Source organism: Egretta garzetta, unplaced genomic scaffold (genome assembly GCF_000687185.1).
Source record: "Egretta garzetta isolate BGI_Z169 unplaced genomic scaffold, ASM68718v1 scaffold314, whole genome shotgun sequence".
NCBI classification, from domain to species: domain Eukaryota; kingdom Metazoa; phylum Chordata; class Aves; order Pelecaniformes; family Ardeidae; genus Egretta; species Egretta garzetta.
The window spans coordinates 2,107,529-2,125,229 of NW_009259531.1; the positions used below are offsets into that span (position 1 = coordinate 2,107,529).

Below are 17,701 nucleotides of genomic sequence, written 5' to 3' on the forward strand. Positions count from 1 at the left end.
TGATGTTTTAATTCACAGGGAAATGATCTGCATTGGCTAGCGTGCGCCTTGTACGTGGCTTGCAGAAAAGCAATTCCAACTGTGAGCAGAGGGACAGCTGAGGGAAATTACGTATCCTTAACCAGAATCTTGCGCTGTTCAGAGCAAAGGTAACTTTTGTTTTTGCTAACTTTTGAGTAGTTACCAAATCTCAAAGACTGCTTATCAGCTTGTGAGGTTTAGAAATTGAGAACAAAGGCGAAGCGTCTTGTTTCCTGCTTTTAAAGATATAATTTATATCATTAGAATCTTTGGGTTACAGCTCATTGCCACAGAAGTAGGACAGTTCCATTTGGTCGTGACTATGTTGTAAAAACACTGGTTTTCAAAATCAGAGATTGCCTCCCCTCTCTCAAAGGAGAAAGAAATCAGTCCCTGAAGAACAGTCTGTTTTTGAAAAGTGTGCAAAGTGTAAAATTCTCACAGGAGAAACCATTCTTAATTGTCTGTGAAAATATTCACACAATTTTTATTCTTTTTTTGTAAGAAGACTTTACTTTTCACGTGTTCTTGCTTTATGAAACTAAAGTGATGTCAGAATCTGATAAACGAATTTGTATCAAATGTTTATGCCCATGAAGTAATGAAGAAAAACTTCCTGAAACAACTCACTTTATTTATTAGCAGTCTGATTGTTTTGTAATAATGTAGTGGATTGGTGACAAAAAAGAATGTTCTTTTTCTCCCCATCTCCTTTGCTGTTGGAGCATTGCTATTGGTTTAAATAACACAAAATGTTCCTTTAAAAATGTATTTTTCCAAATCAGAAATTCAGGGAAGTGAATGTGGATAAATAGTTTCTGTGATCTGGGTTATCAAGGAGTGATAACGTTGAAAAAGTAGGTATAGATAAAGGAATGAAAAATAAATGAAAGTCAAATTCATAGCATGAAATTTATTGAAACTTAAGTTTTTTTCATACTTTGTAGAGTCTTAGAATTGTAGAATTCAGAGTTTATTTTATTTAAATTAATAAATTATTCAGAAAAAAAATGAGGGAAATCTGATTTTACAGTAATCTGACTGTGGGAGCTGATTGTGTCTTTGTGAAGAAAAGCCAAGAACTGTGAATGTTAACATGGTCATCAACCAAGGATATAAAAATATTTTGCAAGCTGCCTGAGCTCATCCTTGTTTATGGGTGAAGGGCCGGCTCCGAGTACGTTGGCATGTTTGCGCTACTGCCATTTTATCAGTAGTTTGGGAAGTAGAAATTGCACTTTTATTGTAAATAAATAAAACGTAGTATGTATTTTGTGGGGGGAAGGGGTTTGGGACACGACACCACACCTTTCAGATCTAACCTGTTTGGTATTTTCAGCTTGATAGAGTTTTTTAACAAGATGAAAAAATGGGAAGACATGGCAAATCTACCCTCCCAATTCAGAGAACGAACTGAGAGACTAGAGAGAAACTTCACAGTTTCTGCAGTAATTTTTAAGAAGTATGAGCCCATTTTTCAGGACATTTTCAGATATCCTCAAGAAGATCAACCTCGTCAACAGAGAGGAAGAAAACAGAGGTATGTTTCTGTTATTTCCAGACTGATTTTAGAGTAATTACTATTAGAAAAATATAGTGAAGTTGCTCTATTGCTTTAGTTGTATTTTTGACTGTATGTTCGTAGCAGTTCTTTATAATATCAGAGCTGGTCTGTCTGTCCTTGCTCACAGCAATTTTTGAATATTTTCAGTTTCTCAGATCCGACAGGGTGCAGGAAATCCCAAAGCTGTTAACTTTCTATGATTTGGGGGTCAGGGAAAAGAGGAGCGATTAAAATCAGCCAGTAGACAAGAGAAACATTAGTACTTCTAAGATGGGAAAGGCTGGAAGATTTAATCATTGTACGATCAGTGCAGCCTCAATAGCTCGTCGAACAACTCTGCCTGTGTCACTGCCTGGTACTTCCCACAGTTTTCTTCATAGACGCAGACCTTCTGGATGTTTTACTTCATAGCAGAAGCTTTATTCCCTTGTTACTGTTCATATCAGGAGTGCTATGAAAATTCTGTGCTGGCCTTCTCTTCTGGTTATTCTGATCTCAAGAAAATTTAATCTGTTTGTGCCAGCACTTAACACGGCTTGTGATTTCTTCTGGTACTTAGTAGAGATTGATTTATTCTCATTCATTATTTCTTTCATCTTCACTGCTGTGATGTGCCGTTGTTTGGTTGCTTTTGTGGTTTTTTTGGGGTTTTTTAATGATTTTATTTTACTTTTTCTATTATTTATGGGCTATTTCTTAGTTGGGTTTTTTGGCCTATTTTTTTTCCCCCCTTGATGTTCTTGTGACCATAACTTAGTGATATTTGTAACCAAATGTATTTGAATCTATAATAAAAGACAGGATTGTGGCCAAATGTTTTTGGTGGAGAATGCAAAAGGTGAGTAAGTTGGAATTGGACAACAGGTGGAATAGAATTATGTATTGGGATGAATACGGTGTTGAAATTAAAAAATACTGCATATATAATTCTATGATTAGAAGAACAAACCCTGCTAGTTGGTTAGCTTGGATGGTAAGGTGTGAACTAATTTTGAAGATTAATTTGGAAGATGATATTTACTGGGTTTTCTGTGAAATGTATGTTCATTTTGACATTTAAAACCATTCTTCACATAACCTGATGGAGGATGAGCTGCGATATATAAAATACCACTTCCAGTGATATGTTATATGGAAACAAGGAATGATGTTGTGGAGTTACAAGAAGTGGTGCTAGTGGTGGTATTTTTTGGGTTTGTTTGGGTTTTTTTTAAATACACGCAGTAAATACTTGAGCATCATGTCTGACTTCTGGTTTGTTTTTTTTTTAAAGAAAAAAATTCTGATTTGTATTTGGGGAAAAAAAAAAAAAAAGAATTTAAGCCAGCCATGTTTAACGTTAAATTTACAGTAATTTTCTGCTTAAGTCTTGGCCTAGTTCTAATGGAATCTGCTGCGTTGGACTGCCATGGTGACATTTGAATCATTACATGCAGACTGAGACTGGGATTCTGCTTGCGTCCCCACTACACCAGTGTGTGGCTTGCTTTAGTACCATTTTAGTCAGGTTTCTGTGGAAAGGATTTAAGATATTGGCTACACTATAGCAAAGCTTCATTTTCTTTTAGACCGACTGAATGTTGTATGATGGTCTGTCAGTCTTAATGCATTGAGCTTATTGGGTGTCTTCTCACTGTGTTTTTCCCCAAAAGACGACAACCGTGCACCGTGACTGAAGTTTTCCAGTTTTGTTGGGTGCTGTTTGTTCATGCAAAAGGTAAGAGATTTGAAAGGGATTAAATACTGCAAACCTGGTTTTGTTAGTCATTGCATTATATCAATCCTTAAACACTGAATGGGTGCAGGCATTTCTGAACTCAGAAATGCCTTTGGAGAAGGGGCCTTCTCAGAACAGCCCAAAGGAATGTATTCTGTCCTAATTTCCCCAGCTGTATGTTTTACCACACTTCTAAGGTAAGCTATACATCTGAGTAGCTTGGTAGCTTTTATGTGGAATATTTTTACAAATTTCCAGTATTGTGGAGATTTATGCTGTAATTCTAAGGGAAAAAGTAGCTTAGAATTTTAGTGAATTCATATTTAGATGTTGTTGTAATTAACATAAGGTGTATAAGTATGTTTACTAGGAAAAAAAGAGTATTTAAATTCCTCCTAAGTTTCCAGCAATGTTGAAAATATTTAATGACTTTTTTCCTACAGCCTAGTAGAAATCAGTCATAAAACTCTTGGTGTGAACATTTTCAAGCTAGTAGCACAGATAGCATTCTAATTGTTTAGATAGCCTTTTTGCCCCCCTACCTTTTTAAAAAATGAGCACACAGCAACTGTATCAAATAACCATACGCATTACTAAATAGGTCTGCATAAGCCTGTCTTGCAGTGATGATTTTCTCTTGCATTTTGGACATAGCAGTGTATATAAATGTCTGACTGTCTTGAAGACTCAGATTCCTTTGGAACGTGTAAAGGGATCCTCTGTTAATATGCTACTGTTGAAAAAATGCAATGAACAGACCATGTATTGCAACGTATATATAACCTTTATCATAAGAGCAGCCTTAAAGCTAATGAGAATAGTAGAGGTTTTCAGCAGTTTTTCTTAACAATGACTGATGGGAGAAGAAGCCACAGGAGGGAACAGGATTAAATCCTTATTTCAGGCTTAAGTTGTTCGGTTATATTGCATATAGTCTAAAGTCTTCCCTCGTCAAACCTACATCTTAAGGAGTTTCCGTGTAACTAGAGCTTTATTCCAGTGCTGCTTGGATGAGTGTTCACTGGGAATTCTGTATAAGTAAGATAGTGTTTTGAGGAAAATAAAGGCAAGGTTTATATTCCTCACTGAAAGAATGTCTTTGTAGATTCAAGTCCATTGATAATTTCCAGACACTTTTTGTATTTTTTTCATAAGATAACTTAGAGTAGAAGAAAACTAACAGTTTAATTTCTGCAAGGAAAGGCATAAAAATAATTTTGTTTTGGTTTTGGGATGTGTGGTGGGGTGGGTTTTTTTCCAATTTAAAAGTGAATCAGTGTTAAGATTCCTGCAGTGTGCTGTGATTTCCTTAATTGGCTGCTTTTGAGGATAGGACAGGGTAGGCTGTCACAATATTGAATTATCTGGCACTGATTTAGTTCACTACAGATTAGCCTTTCTTTCTACGCTGCAGAGGGCTGCCAGCAGCTCCCTTTTGGAAAAGTGACTGGCAGTATCACTGGACCCTCACCGTCACATCTTTGTACAAAGATCAAGAAGGGTGTGGTATTGCGCGAGTGCTGTACTGAACACTGTATCTTGTATAGAAGATGCCGCCTTTTTCCAACAGGCTGCAAATTCCACTTTATTGGGGAAGAGAAATCTTTCCTAAAAAGTATGTTGCTTGCAACCCTGAAACACAGTATGATTTTCATCTTTTTTTTTTTTTTTTCCCCAGTCCAGAATAGCGCTCTCAAGTAGTATGAAATACCTGTTCGTACTCCACTGAGTCCAGAGGAGAGCTAGTACTGTATTTTATTTCCAGTCAGCCAGGACTTCACTTCTTTAGCACAGTTAGGCAGCTGAGAGAGTAAGTAGGTCAGTCTGAAAAATCAGATTTTTCTTTTCCTTTCTATAAAATCCCCGCTTCTGTGGGTAGATTGGGCAGTTGACAAGGTGCAAAGGGACTTTATGAGTCTGCCTATTGCTAAATTATTGGTTAATATGTTTGAGTAATTACATCATCCATTAACTGCATGCTAATTAGCAAGCAGTTTCAGACATACAAATTAACTTTGTAGAGAATACCATGTTGATGACATAGCCAGTTAAATTTTACAAGAAAAAGGAAAATTTGCAGTAATTATAAACTGTAAAATTAGTAAGTGACTAGTGGTAAATTTATTAAAGTGTGGCAGCATGAAAATGGAAGCTAAATGTTGAACCATTTAAGGCATTAAATATTCATGTTAAGTTTTGTTCACTGTGTTTTGAGGGTTGGCAGTAATCCTTATCATGGCAACCACACATCAGTGGCAAATTTAGGTTTGTCTCTGTGATATTCCTGCAAGCCTGAAGATCATTGTGTTTGGTTTCACAAATGCAGAAAGTACACGTCTTGTTCGTACCTTTGGTATGTGCTGCAAAGCAAGATAGCAACTTTGTTTAGCGATACTGCAATTCTTGCGTACTGTTTGTAAGAATTTATCTTTAAACTCTCTATCTTGACTTTTCTTCTTTCTTTAAAACGGAAATGAAAAACTACATCTCTGCTGCACTAAGATAACTTTTTATTATTTGGTGCTAGGCTGTGAAAGGGAGTGGTTAAGCCAATGTCATTGACAAATCATTTGTATGAAACTACTGGTAACATAAAATCAGATTTATTTTTGACTAAGCTGCCAGTAACAATTGCCATGCTAGACTTCATGGTTATGAAAATGAACCTGTTACAAGAGTTACTTCTTTTAAGATTCTTGTTGATTAATGATTTGCTATTGTATTTAGGACTTTCATAGCTTTGCTGTGAACACTTAATGATTTCAAAATAACTGATAAATGCGTACAGTATATTCAAATTTCATGTAGGCTTCATTTATTTAAATAGTTCCAATTATCTGCATTGAAATTATTTTTCTTTTGACAAACATGAAATCAGAAAATTGAATATGAATTTGAGCAAACTGGTACGTTACTGGTAGAAAAGTAACAGCATAATTTAGAGAAATTCTTTAGTCATCTATAAGTTCTGATGTGTTCTAAGTGAGTTTATTACTATAGGATAGAATTCTTCAAGGATTTAAACCGGTTCTTTATAGTGGGCTCAGCTAAGTAGTTTGGAGCTTACCTGAGGGGGGGGGAAAAGTGAAGAAGAGTTAAAAAGAGTGATAAAAAAATCATGCTGTGCAAAAAATTTCATGGAATTGTGATTTATAGTATTAATTAATGGTATAGTTTATTTTAAAAGACTGGTTTTAGGTATGACCAACCATTCCTCTAAAGGAATATCATAAACCTAAATGAGTTTAGTAAAGAGTAATGAATCTGAATATAATTTTGTGAAAGGCGATAAAAGAGTGAAGAAGTTACAAGGATTCTTTTCTATGCGACAATGATAAATAAAAAATTCCTTAGAGGTATATGAAATAAAGTTACATAGTAAACCGGATCAGAGATACACATTTTAACTCTTTTGTAAAGCATAAGAGAAATAAAGTTAAATTTATTACTGTTTGTAATGAGCATGCTCCCAAAAAAATTTTGGTAATGAAAAATGATCTCCTGACTTTGAGTTGAATACAGAGTCATTCCGGAGAATGGAGCGGAATTGAAGGAAGGGGTAGTGCTTGCTTTTTCTAGGACATCTGAACGCTTGGGTCTAGCCTAGCAAAAGTTAAAGTTCTTTGCAACACTTCACGGCAATGCAAAATTGGGGAAAAGGAAAGTCTCAGTCAATATGCCTTTCGAACAAGATTCTGCTTCAGGCAGGTGGAGTAAGAACCCATTGAAGGACGTAACTGCCAGACAGTGGGGCTTGGGTTCCCAGAGTTATGGTAGCAAATTTTTCTTCCTTGAGGCAGTTTGCATTATACAGTTCATGCTGCTTCAAGTTATTTATGCGCTGATTAATCAGATTACTGTGAACGAGGGAGTCTGCAGTATCACATTTATCAACGTTTTGGTAAGGTTTGTTTTCAAAACAGCACAATGTATTTGAGTTCCTACACAATTGCTGCTGTTCCTGAAAACATATTTTACTTATTTATGTTTGCTTGGATTTTATTAAGTGTGTGTCTGTCTTACTACTTGCGTTTCTATCCAGATATTTATAGTCACCAAGGTCTGTGTTTCCAAGACTCCGTTATTGATTGTAACACAAGTATCAACAGTTTCTTGGTTAAAAGACTTTTAAATCTATGCTGATTTTAATTAATATGTTATGTCTTTCTAATATTCAAGGTAATTTTCCTATGATCAGTGATGACTTGGTCAATTCCTACCATCTCTTGTTATGTGCTCTGGATCTAGTGTATGGAAATGCTCTCCAGTGTCCTAACCGTAAAGAAATTCTGAATCCTAATTTTAAAGGTATGTTGAAAAAAATCTGTCTGTCCAAAGTCTGCAAGGCCTATGAATGTATATGGATGTATGTAGTGTGAATGTATGTGGCAGAGAATAAGTTGAATAATACTGGTTTGAAATACATCAGATTTAATATTTTCTGTGTCTGGCTGCACAGTTAGATTTCTGTTAATGTAGTACGTAATAACAGACTACTGAATTTTGTCCACCATGTCATAAGTCAAGAATTTAATTTACTATGGAAATACCATTGAAGGAAGTTCCAAAGTAAAAAATTCTGTTAATGACATTTTAATGCCAGTGAAAGAGCGCATAATGATGCAGTCATTCTTGGACACAGTCAGACTGGAGAGTTCCTGTGAGGCAGCGGTCTGGAAAGATCCAGTGCTCAAATATGAGAGTGGCAACTTGATTGTTTCTCTCTCATTTCTGGATCGTGGCTGTTCTCTTTCTGAAGAGAATGGAAATGTAGGTTGACTTGATAACCGCAAATGGAAATGAATGGTTCAAAGTTTCCACTGAATTTCTGATGTACTTCTTTCCAGATTTATACTTCATTTTTAGTGCTGACCGTATTCGTATTTCCTTTGTAGTGGTTCAGATGTGAACTGGGACCATTATCTCACATTTATTTGAATAAATATTATAGTTCACAAGTGTTTGATCTATTTTTTATTGCAACTGATATTTTTAATTTTTATCACTCAATATCTAATTTTTTAAAATCTCTGACTCAAAATTGACTTTTGATAACACTATCAGATTGAGTGGGCATTATATAATTAATAAGTCTTTCAAGGGAACTAATTAGTTTACCACTTTAATTTCACACCAGCTAGACTACACAGCGTAGAATTTAAGTTTAACTAGAAAACAGGATGTGGATTTGCAGAATTAAATAATACAGTATTCTTAATTGTAGGTCTACCTGAAGACTTTCATAGTAAGGATTACAAGGCATCATCTGATCCTCCCTGCATCATTGAAAAACTGTGTTCGTTACATTATGGATTAGTTTTAGAAGCAAAAGGCATAAAGGAACATTTTTGGAAGCCATATATTAGGAAACTTTTTGACAAAAAGGTTGGTCACTAAATTTGTAATGGAGAAAAATTTCTCCGTACCCGTTATCTTCAAAACCTTTTTCCTTAACTTTATCCATCCTTTGTTCTTAACTGTCTTACAGCTTTTAAAAGGAAAAGATGAAAATCTGACTGGATTTCTAGATCCCGGGAACTTCGGCGATAGCTTGTGAGTCACCGTATTCCTGGTTTGGTTTGCATTAGTATCCCTCTGTCACACAGCTGCGCTTGCACTAGCGCCTGCATCTCGGCCGTAGCACTAGCTAGTTGACGTGCCTGTTCATTAACACTTACACATTACATTGCCTTTCAGTTCCTTTTCTTTGAGGTGGTATGGTCTGAGGCATATTTGAGAGAGGAATGATTCTTCAGGATGGTGTTACTTGGTGTCTGCTTTTATTCTTATGCTTCTATATTTCCTTGGGTTTTTTCTTTTTTTTTTTTTTTTTTTTTTTTTTGTGTGTGTGTGTGTGTGTACAGCTCCAAGTGCTAGTATGGAAAAGTTGTGGGAGCACGGTGAATGAGTGGGGAAGTGGGAGGGGGAAATTGGATTTGGTGGTATTTTTTCTTTATAAACCCAGAGATGCTTCTGCGTAGGAATTATTTTCTTTTAAATGGTATGAAAGTGTAGTTTATGATGATGCGATGCTGCGTAAGTTTTGAGGAGTTTCCAGCCAAATATGAGTTCTCAGTATTTTATTGTGCTCCTCCTGCAGCTATACCACATGGCAAGGCATCAGATATAATGGCGAAATAATGTCTTTGCCTCTGTCATGTTTAAGATATTGTAGATCTTTTAAAAGAGCTCCAATGTTTAAGTCAGGGTTCAAAGACGTTCTGAAGTAGACTTTCAGCAGGCCAGAACTGTGTTCTTTCAGTAAGCAGGTGACCAAAGCACTAAGTAAAGGGCGTTTTGTATCTGTCTTTTCCTTTCTGCTGTAGCAAAGCCATCAACAAGGCCTACGAGGAATATGTTTTGTCAGTAGGAAACCTCGATGAGCGAATATTTCTTGGGGAAGATGCAGATGAAGAAATTGGAACTCTCACAAGGTGCTTAAATACAAATTCAGGAATGGAAACGGCTGAAAGAGTACAAGTGAAGCATAATTTGCAGCAGCACTTTGACAGGGTGAGTATGGCATGGTCTGTGCTGCTGATTTTATATGGAGAATGAGTTGAGTTAGTCTATGTCTGATGAAGAGAAGCGGCTAATAAAAAATTAACATCTTTATTGCTTAAGGTGATCTGGGAGTGTACACAGCATAACTGAGTTAGATTTTGTAGTTGATTCAATATATGGTTTACTTTGGGGGGTTTTGGACAGAATTTCTCCATTCATTTTGGGTTTTCTTTGATTAAATCCAGCATAGAGAATATTTATGTAATTACCTAAAGAGGTATCTTTAGGTAGATCTTTAGGTGAAGATTTTGAGGCACAACAGAACAGGCAATTCTCCATGGTTGGCTGGTAGGTGCTGAACTGTCCTGCAACTGTCAGGGCCCTCTGGACCTGTCTGTCCAACTTCCCCTTCCCTCACCTCGCTGTCCCATATGCAGAGGTTTTTGTTTAACATGTGCAAAGCTGCTCAGCGCGTTGCCCTATTTTTTTTTTTTGTTTCCTTTTAACAGATATACTTCAGCTGTTAATATTACATCTGTTTACAGTTTTAGTTAAATCACTAGGAATGGTTTTCACCTTCTTTGCCTAATAGCATGATACATAGATATGTCTATATGTGACTAATAAAATAGTGGTCTTTGAGAGGGTAGAGAACACTACATATTTCAGAACAATAAAGTGTAGACCTATAAAATTATCAGGGCCTTCATGTGACTCAGGTAGCTTTTGAAAAACAAGTAGTGGCTTTGACTGCAGACATATATACCTATGATTACAGAATATCAGAATGTTTCTGAAGATGGAAAAGATATCTTAAAAGCAGGGTGGATACAAGACAGGCAAATAAAGAAGGATATAAGCTGTATGAGCACAATTAGATTACAGAGAGCAAAAGGGTGAAACAGTCTGGGTCACTGAAATAGCAATGTGATCTTTTTCCAGAGAGATGGTTGGGTAATGGCTTTCAACATGCTTGGGGGGAAAGATCAAAATCACCTTATCTGCAAAATCAGTGCAAGTAGTTAATCCCTCACTTCTGATTTATTTAAAGAAATAATCAGCTGCTGTTCTGCTGGCACAGTTCTGGGTGCGTAACTCTTGCAGGTTGCTGTAGCGATGAAGCAGCGTGGCCCTGTAAGACGGCAGCTTGCAGCTGCAGCGCTTGTGCTGTTGCATGCTCCCTGGAGTCCGGGGCCAGGCTGGGGGAACCGTCCTTCCTGGTAGGGTACGGAGCCAGAAATAAAACCCACCTGAGGGCAGGGGGGGAGGAATGGGAGGAGTACTGGGAGCTGGACTTCATGGTGAAAAGACTGCAAAATATAATGTATTCACTAAAATAAGGAAACATTTCTTGGGTAAGTAATTGCGATCTTAGATAATTAGAAGATGCATCATTTTTGCTGTATGTTAATTGAAGGAGCATCCTTCACCTTAAATTATTTTGATATGATGGATTGATCTGATGCAAATGAATTAAAATGCTAATTCTTACATTCAGGAGGACTTTTCATGTAAGAGTTAAACTTGCTGAAAGGAAATGCTGGCTCAGTACGCTTTTCCTATGAGCTACAGCTACATTTGGTACTCAAGGGACAGGAGGGGACTGCTGGGGGTTTTGGGGGTTCTGGGGTTTGGGGTTGGTTTTTTTTTTTTTTAGATTGGCCGAGTTGTTTCACACTTCACTCCCAGTATCTGCATTTCAGTGTGAGGTCACATCCTCTCTGTTTATACGTTTACACAGTACTGTTTGATACAAACTTCCAAGTGACAGATAAATCCTTCATTGCTGACTTAACCTATCTGAGACATGAACCAGTTTGGGCTGTTTGATTCCTGGTCTTTTTTCCCAGGCTTGTATCATAACACAGGCTAAGAAAGCATTCTGCAGACACTTTGAGGTTATGACCTGTATCTGAGTGTTATAATAATGTACAGTTGTATGTTTATTTTTTGTCTTTTTAGTCCAAATCGCTTAGGATTACAACCCCACTTACCGGCCGCAAGTATATTAAAGAGAGCAACCCGTATGTGACACCCGTTTCCATAGCAACATACAGCTTGAGCCGCCTTCATACCATGCTGGCAGGACTGAAAAATGCCCCCAGTGAAAATCTGGAGCAAATACTCAGGTAAGTTTGATGTTCAGCTAACCAAATAATTCTATTTTTTTTTAAAATAGTTTTAATAACAAATGTTAATGCTAAAAAGTGTAATTTAAAGTGTGAGTCAGTCTTGAAAGGTTCTGGAGTAAAATAGGACCCAGAGAGACATTTACATCTCAAAAGACTTTGTCCTCTTTATTTAGACACCTTTGTCCTTAAGACGTCGGTGGTTATAAGAACATACTTATAAGAACATACAACATTTTAAACCCAACAGTTCTGAGCTTCTCTAACAGCAAACTGCTAATACAAAATTTTCAAAACTTTCCTTCCTCCTACTTAGCAAATCTCACTCCCTAGCAAATCCCTCTGTACTGTAGGAGGTTCAAAATAAAATTTATTCTCCATGTAGATAAACTGTTGCCTCGGGTACAACACACTTTTAAAATAGTTTTTATATCACAAAGAAAATGCTGTTTATCCCTGCTCATGAAAAGATGTGCATATTTACCACAATATAGACAGTAACAATAATATGCTGTGGACATTTTACAGTACCTACACAGGCACGTATAGGTGGGTGTGTTGTGGTATCCAAGACTAATTTAGAGTCTTGTGCTTCAATCACATGATAAAAAAAATAGTTGGGGAGGGTGTCGTTGGGTTTGGTTGGGTTTAGGGGCTTTTCTTGTCTTAGTAGGAACAGTATGTTGAAAATAATTAGTTTTTATTTTCAGGGCATGTTCCAGAGATCCTTCTCAATCTATTGCAAACAGAGTAAAAGAAATGTATGAAGTGTACTGCCAGAGCATGCAGTCGGAAGGAGAATTCAGTAATTTTTCCAAAGGTGGGCAACATTTTACTTCCACAGATAAGAATTAAAAAGCCCATAAACACGTTTATCTCTTGTAAGTAACTTACAGTTTTACTAACAAGTTATGCTTTAGCACAAGAGCCTTTTACATTACCTTTGTCTTTTCGTGGTATCTTTTTCACAGCAAATTCCAACCTTGCATACAATTTTATATTCAGCCTTAAAGTTAAATCACTGGAATTTGATGATACTTTCGATTCTACAGAAGTGGAATGGAAAGGGCTCTTAAGGGTATCATGCTTCTCTCTCAGTTACAAGAATAGCGATGGCACAGATTTCTGTGACGGTAACGAAAAGTCTGCTCCCCTGTAGTCTTTACAAGGCCTACAGCAGTTTTGGCTTGTGTACAAGGATGGGTTTGTACAAGTATTATTCAAATGCTGACAGTATGAACACAAAGTGTTATTTGCTAAGTTGTCAAGGTTTGTGAAGCTCATGAAGAAGCATTAAAACTTAGGAAGATGCTCTTAACCTTCTTGTTTCTTAATAGGGCCTTGCTTACTTGGTATTTGGTGTCGGCGTAGTTGCTTCAGTGTTTTCTGTTGCACAGCGCAAGCTGGATCCACATTGTTATACGATAGCAATTTAAAGACTGTTCTTATATCTGGTGTTTCCAACCAAATCTGGGTTCGGTCATACATTATTCTGCTCTGCATTCACAAGTCAGGAGAGGGATCCCCAAGTTAACTTTACATTAACGGATTTAGTCCTGAAAACACTGTAGCCACAGCAGCACAGAAACCCACCCAAGCTACTGAACTGTCGTATCTCTATAGCTTAAGAATATAAATCCTTTATGGCATTTAACAGTATCGTTTCTTTTTAAAATTCCTGCAGATGTTGCTAGTAAGCATTTTCGTCGTGCTGAGGTGCTATACTACAAGGTCTTGGAGTCAGTCATTGAGCAGGAGAGGAGGAGACTGGGAGACGCTGACTTATCTGTAAGGAAAATTAATCCAATTGTACCTCATTTTTAAAGGTGGATCTGTGAAAAAGGAAAACAGTTGTAGAGCAGAATAGACAGCTAGTTAAAATGAGGGTAAATCCCTGACAAGTGGCCTGTAAGTACAAGTACACCTGCATGGAAGAAGTGTACAAGAAATCATTTCTGTTTGCGAACACAAAGGTATATGGAATTTTTAGTGAGTAAAGATGGCTCATTTTGGCTTCTGTTCTGGCTCTTGCACAGTAAGATCTCTCTTTATGAGCTTGATAACCTTACTGTTGAGGCAGAATAGAAAGCGTTTTACTGCTCCATAGTTAGACGGCAAATTCAGTATTAAAATTTGCAACTGTCTTGCAGGCAATACTGGAGCAGGACGTGTTTCATAGATCTCTGCTGGCATGTTGCCTGGAGATCATCACCTTTACATACAAGCCACCTGGAAACTTCCCGTGCATCACTGAAATATTTGACATTCCAGTCTATCATTTTTATAAGGTAAGGTGTTTGATGGCTGAAATGCTTATTGAGTCATGGCTACTCTACTGACTTACATTAAGTAATCTCCTTAATTTGCACATTAACGCTTCATTATCAACTTTGCCCCTTTTTGTACTGAAAAAATATTACCCAAGCGTCTGTCATTCTGGAGTGTGTCTTGGGCATTTAAAAATCAGAATACACAGAGGCAGGATCCAAGCATCTGTATAGTAACTAATGGATTATCATTTTATCATGAGATATTGTGCAACAGTGCTCTGCCTTCTGGTAAAACTGCAAGATAACATACAACTGGGTCATCGTAATGCAGCCTTAGTATTTCTAATAGCTTCTTTTTCCTTGAAAATCAGGAATAAGAATTAGATCTGTCTGTGTAAGAAATATATGAAACAAGTACGTTGTGTTGATCACCGCTGTCCACCTTACAGGTAATTGAAGTTGTCATTAGAGCAGAGGATGGCCTTTGTCGGGAAGTAGTAAAACACCTCAATCATATCGAAGAACAGATCTTGGAAAGTATGGCATGGAAACAGGAATCCATCCTGTGGGACAGAATCAGAGACAATGAAAACAAAGTTCCTACCTGTGAAGAGGTGAGCACTTCTCTATTTTTTTTCGTAGTTTTACATAGTTCTCCTACCCAGACAGGATGGCAGGGAGTGGACGTTACACCCTGAAGGAGAGGCTTTACACGTCCACATTGCAATAGTGCATACAGTGTGCTCTGGGCTGTTTGTGGGCGCCTCTAGAGACATCCAAACCAGAGACGTGCAGCTGAGATGAATCGCACCCGGTACTGGCACAGCGTAGCAGGACAGCAAACACAATGGACAAGAAGGGAAGGTTTGGAACAGTCAGTTACACTTGAAAAGATGACTAGACACAAAGAAATGTGGTTAAAAGTACAGACTTTTAATTGTGGTCACAGAAAGGTTACAGTACTGTAAAGGTTACAGTACTGTATCGTCCAGAGAAGCACAGTCGCTCCAAAGCTTTACTTAGGCTTATGGTAAGTTTTTCAGTGATCTTATTTCTTCCACACCGTTCTGCTGTTCGAAATTTGTCATGCAGAAGCTTTTAAAAGCTTTTAAAAATTTGTTACATAGTCAATCTGTGATACAGACACACTCTAATAAAAGTATAAATATTTTAGGTAATGCCACCTCAGTATTTTGAAAGATCTGCTGGGAACAGTGTTATAGGTTCACCACTGACACCAAGACGAATAAATGAGGTTCGCGCTGAAACCGGAGGACTAGGAAAAGGTGAGAAATTTTTTAAGGCCACCCTCCTTACACTTCTTAGACCACGGCTTGAATTTTTTACATCGAAGTGGTGTACAGCAAGGCAGCTGCTTCCATGGCAGTGTGCAGTGAATTGCAAACACACTTGTAAATGTATTGCTACTGCAACTCACATAGCTAAGGCGGATGTCTAAGACCAACACACTCCTTTTTCAGTGTGACCAAAATACTGTCCTGGTAGGCTGCTTTCAGGAGGTCAGGTACATGAACAGAACACATATATACATGCATACATATGTATGTTAAATAATATTTATACACGCACACACGACTTATGTTCTAAGCGGTAGCACTTGAACAGTTTGCTTTATTGCTATCCCAGAACAGAAGCTCCACTATATATTTAGTTATATGAAGCCTCAAACTTTTTTTCTGGAAAAATAAAATGTAATACATCATTACCTTAGAAAATTACGAAACACGGCATTATTTGAGACAAAATCCTATCTAAAAGCAATCTGTAAGCCACAAATGTAGACATCAGGGCTTTTTAAAAATGTTTCCTGAAGAGCTTTGCATGGCGTGTTTTGGTTCTTATTAGATTTCTGTCACGTAGTTGTATAATAAGGGATTATACAGCAAGCATTACATACGCATGCGGTTTTTTAATCCACAGGCCTTTCATCCTCTCCAACGACCCTGTATGACAGATACAGTTCTCCTACAGCCAATCCTACAAGGAGAAGACTGTTTGTTGATAACGACACCACCTCGGAGGGTGGAACTCCAGTAAGAGTTTCCCAACAGCCCGTGGTAAATACAGTGCCTGTGCAGAACATCAACCCCGAAGCCATGTCGGTAACGCCGGTGCCCGGCCAGACACTGGTGACAGTGGCAACTGCCACCGTAACAGCCAATAATGGGCAAACCGTTACAATACCAGTGCAAGGTAAGAGAAAAGGTACTGTAGAATGGTTCAGGCTTGTTCCCATCAAGGAATTAGTACATGGGAAGGGGGAGAGGGGGAACAGTACACCAGTGGAGAAAAAAGTATGTTTAAGGATTTGTAATTGGGAAGAATGGTGTGACTAGATAAGCAGAATTTAGAGACAGAACGTGTACAGCACAAGGATGTTCTGACTGCCAGCATCTGTTTTATAAAACTCAGTTACTCCAGTAAGCCTGCCTTCCTGAACTAGCAGGGGATGAAAGTTGCATTAGTATTAACAACTCAGTTCAATTTCACTATCTTCTTGTCTCCTTATAAGGAGAAGTCAAAAGTATTTTCATGAAACAATTTCACACATAGTATACTAAATTATGTAGTTATAAGCAACTAATAAAAGTAGTACTGAATTCAGGGAGGGGGGGGCGGGGATCAAAGTGACAAACTCTTTTTCTGAAATAACAGGTATTGCCAATGAAAACGGAGGAATAACTTTCTTCCCGGTCCAAGTAAACGTTGGTGCCCAGCCCCAAGCTGTCTCTGGTCCCATTCAGCCTCTGGGTGCCCAGGCTCTTGCTGGCACCCTGAACCCTCAGCTCGCCGGGGCAATGCTGCAGTTACCGGGGCAGTTAACTGTTCAGCAGATCTCTCCTGGAGAGCAACGACAAACCCAGCTCTTCATCACTGCTGCGTCCCTCAAGCCGCGGAAGATGGGCTCGCTTTCGCTCTTCTTTAGAAAGGTACTTTCAGTCTAATGTGTGCTGCTTTGGGGAGTTTGGGTTTTGGTACGTCTTCAGTGATTTTTAGAATATGTACTTAGTAGTAGTAATGACACGAGCATATTACATTTCAAAGTTAACCTGTAGGCTTTGTCTATTCATGGCCAAGCCTGAAGAGTAGTTTTCTTATGCAGGCAACTTCTTGCTAGCAAAGGGGCAGACTGTCACCACAGCCACCGCGAGTTGTGGAGTAGATTACATACTCGGCCAGCAGGGACTTAAAAGGAGTCCATTCTCTTTACGGCTCTTTAAAAGAAAGAAAATCACCTTTGAGACATTCTGGTTTATTCAGTACAGTAGTTTCTGTAGGCTAGGCCGTGCCCTTCCTGCACTTAGAGAATTCAAATGTTTTCTTAGACATTCCCAGCCCTGGTACCAACCCTGTGTCTTGTAAGCAAAAAAGTTCAGTGTAGTTATTCTTCTTTGGGCTTACCATTTGCGCAAGTTCTACGCGGAGCGCGAGGCTGAACCAGCTGGGTAAGAGCAGCAGTACTGCTATGGCCCTA

At 38.0% G+C, this 17,701-nt stretch overlaps 1 protein-coding gene across 4 annotated transcripts in view; it reads left to right on the forward strand.

Moving 5' to 3' along the window:
• The window catches only part of RBL2 (RB transcriptional corepressor like 2), a 22,983-nt gene continuing 5,282 nt past the window's right edge, over positions 1 to 17,701 (forward strand). For all 4 annotated transcript variants that reach the window (XR_004841844.1, XR_004841845.1, XM_009637609.2 and 1 more), the window contains exons 1-15: positions 1 to 149; positions 1,361 to 1,561; positions 3,238 to 3,302; positions 7,482 to 7,610; positions 8,527 to 8,687; positions 8,791 to 8,855; positions 9,629 to 9,815; positions 11,769 to 11,935; positions 12,646 to 12,755; positions 13,620 to 13,723; positions 14,086 to 14,223; positions 14,655 to 14,819; positions 15,380 to 15,491; positions 16,147 to 16,419; positions 16,882 to 17,156. Coding sequence is in view for 2 of the 4 variants with exons in the window: in XM_009637609.2 (XP_009635904.1) it covers positions 1,383 to 1,561; positions 3,238 to 3,302; positions 7,482 to 7,610; positions 8,527 to 8,687; positions 8,791 to 8,855; positions 9,629 to 9,815; positions 11,769 to 11,935; positions 12,646 to 12,755; positions 13,620 to 13,723; positions 14,086 to 14,223; positions 14,655 to 14,819; positions 15,380 to 15,491; positions 16,147 to 16,419; positions 16,882 to 17,156 (2,130 nt within the window). In the remaining 2 variants the exon portion in view is untranslated. The remainder of the gene's footprint in view (positions 150 to 1,360; positions 1,562 to 3,237; positions 3,303 to 7,481; positions 7,611 to 8,526; positions 8,688 to 8,790; positions 8,856 to 9,628; positions 9,816 to 11,768; positions 11,936 to 12,645; positions 12,756 to 13,619; positions 13,724 to 14,085; positions 14,224 to 14,654; positions 14,820 to 15,379; positions 15,492 to 16,146; positions 16,420 to 16,881; positions 17,157 to 17,701) is intronic.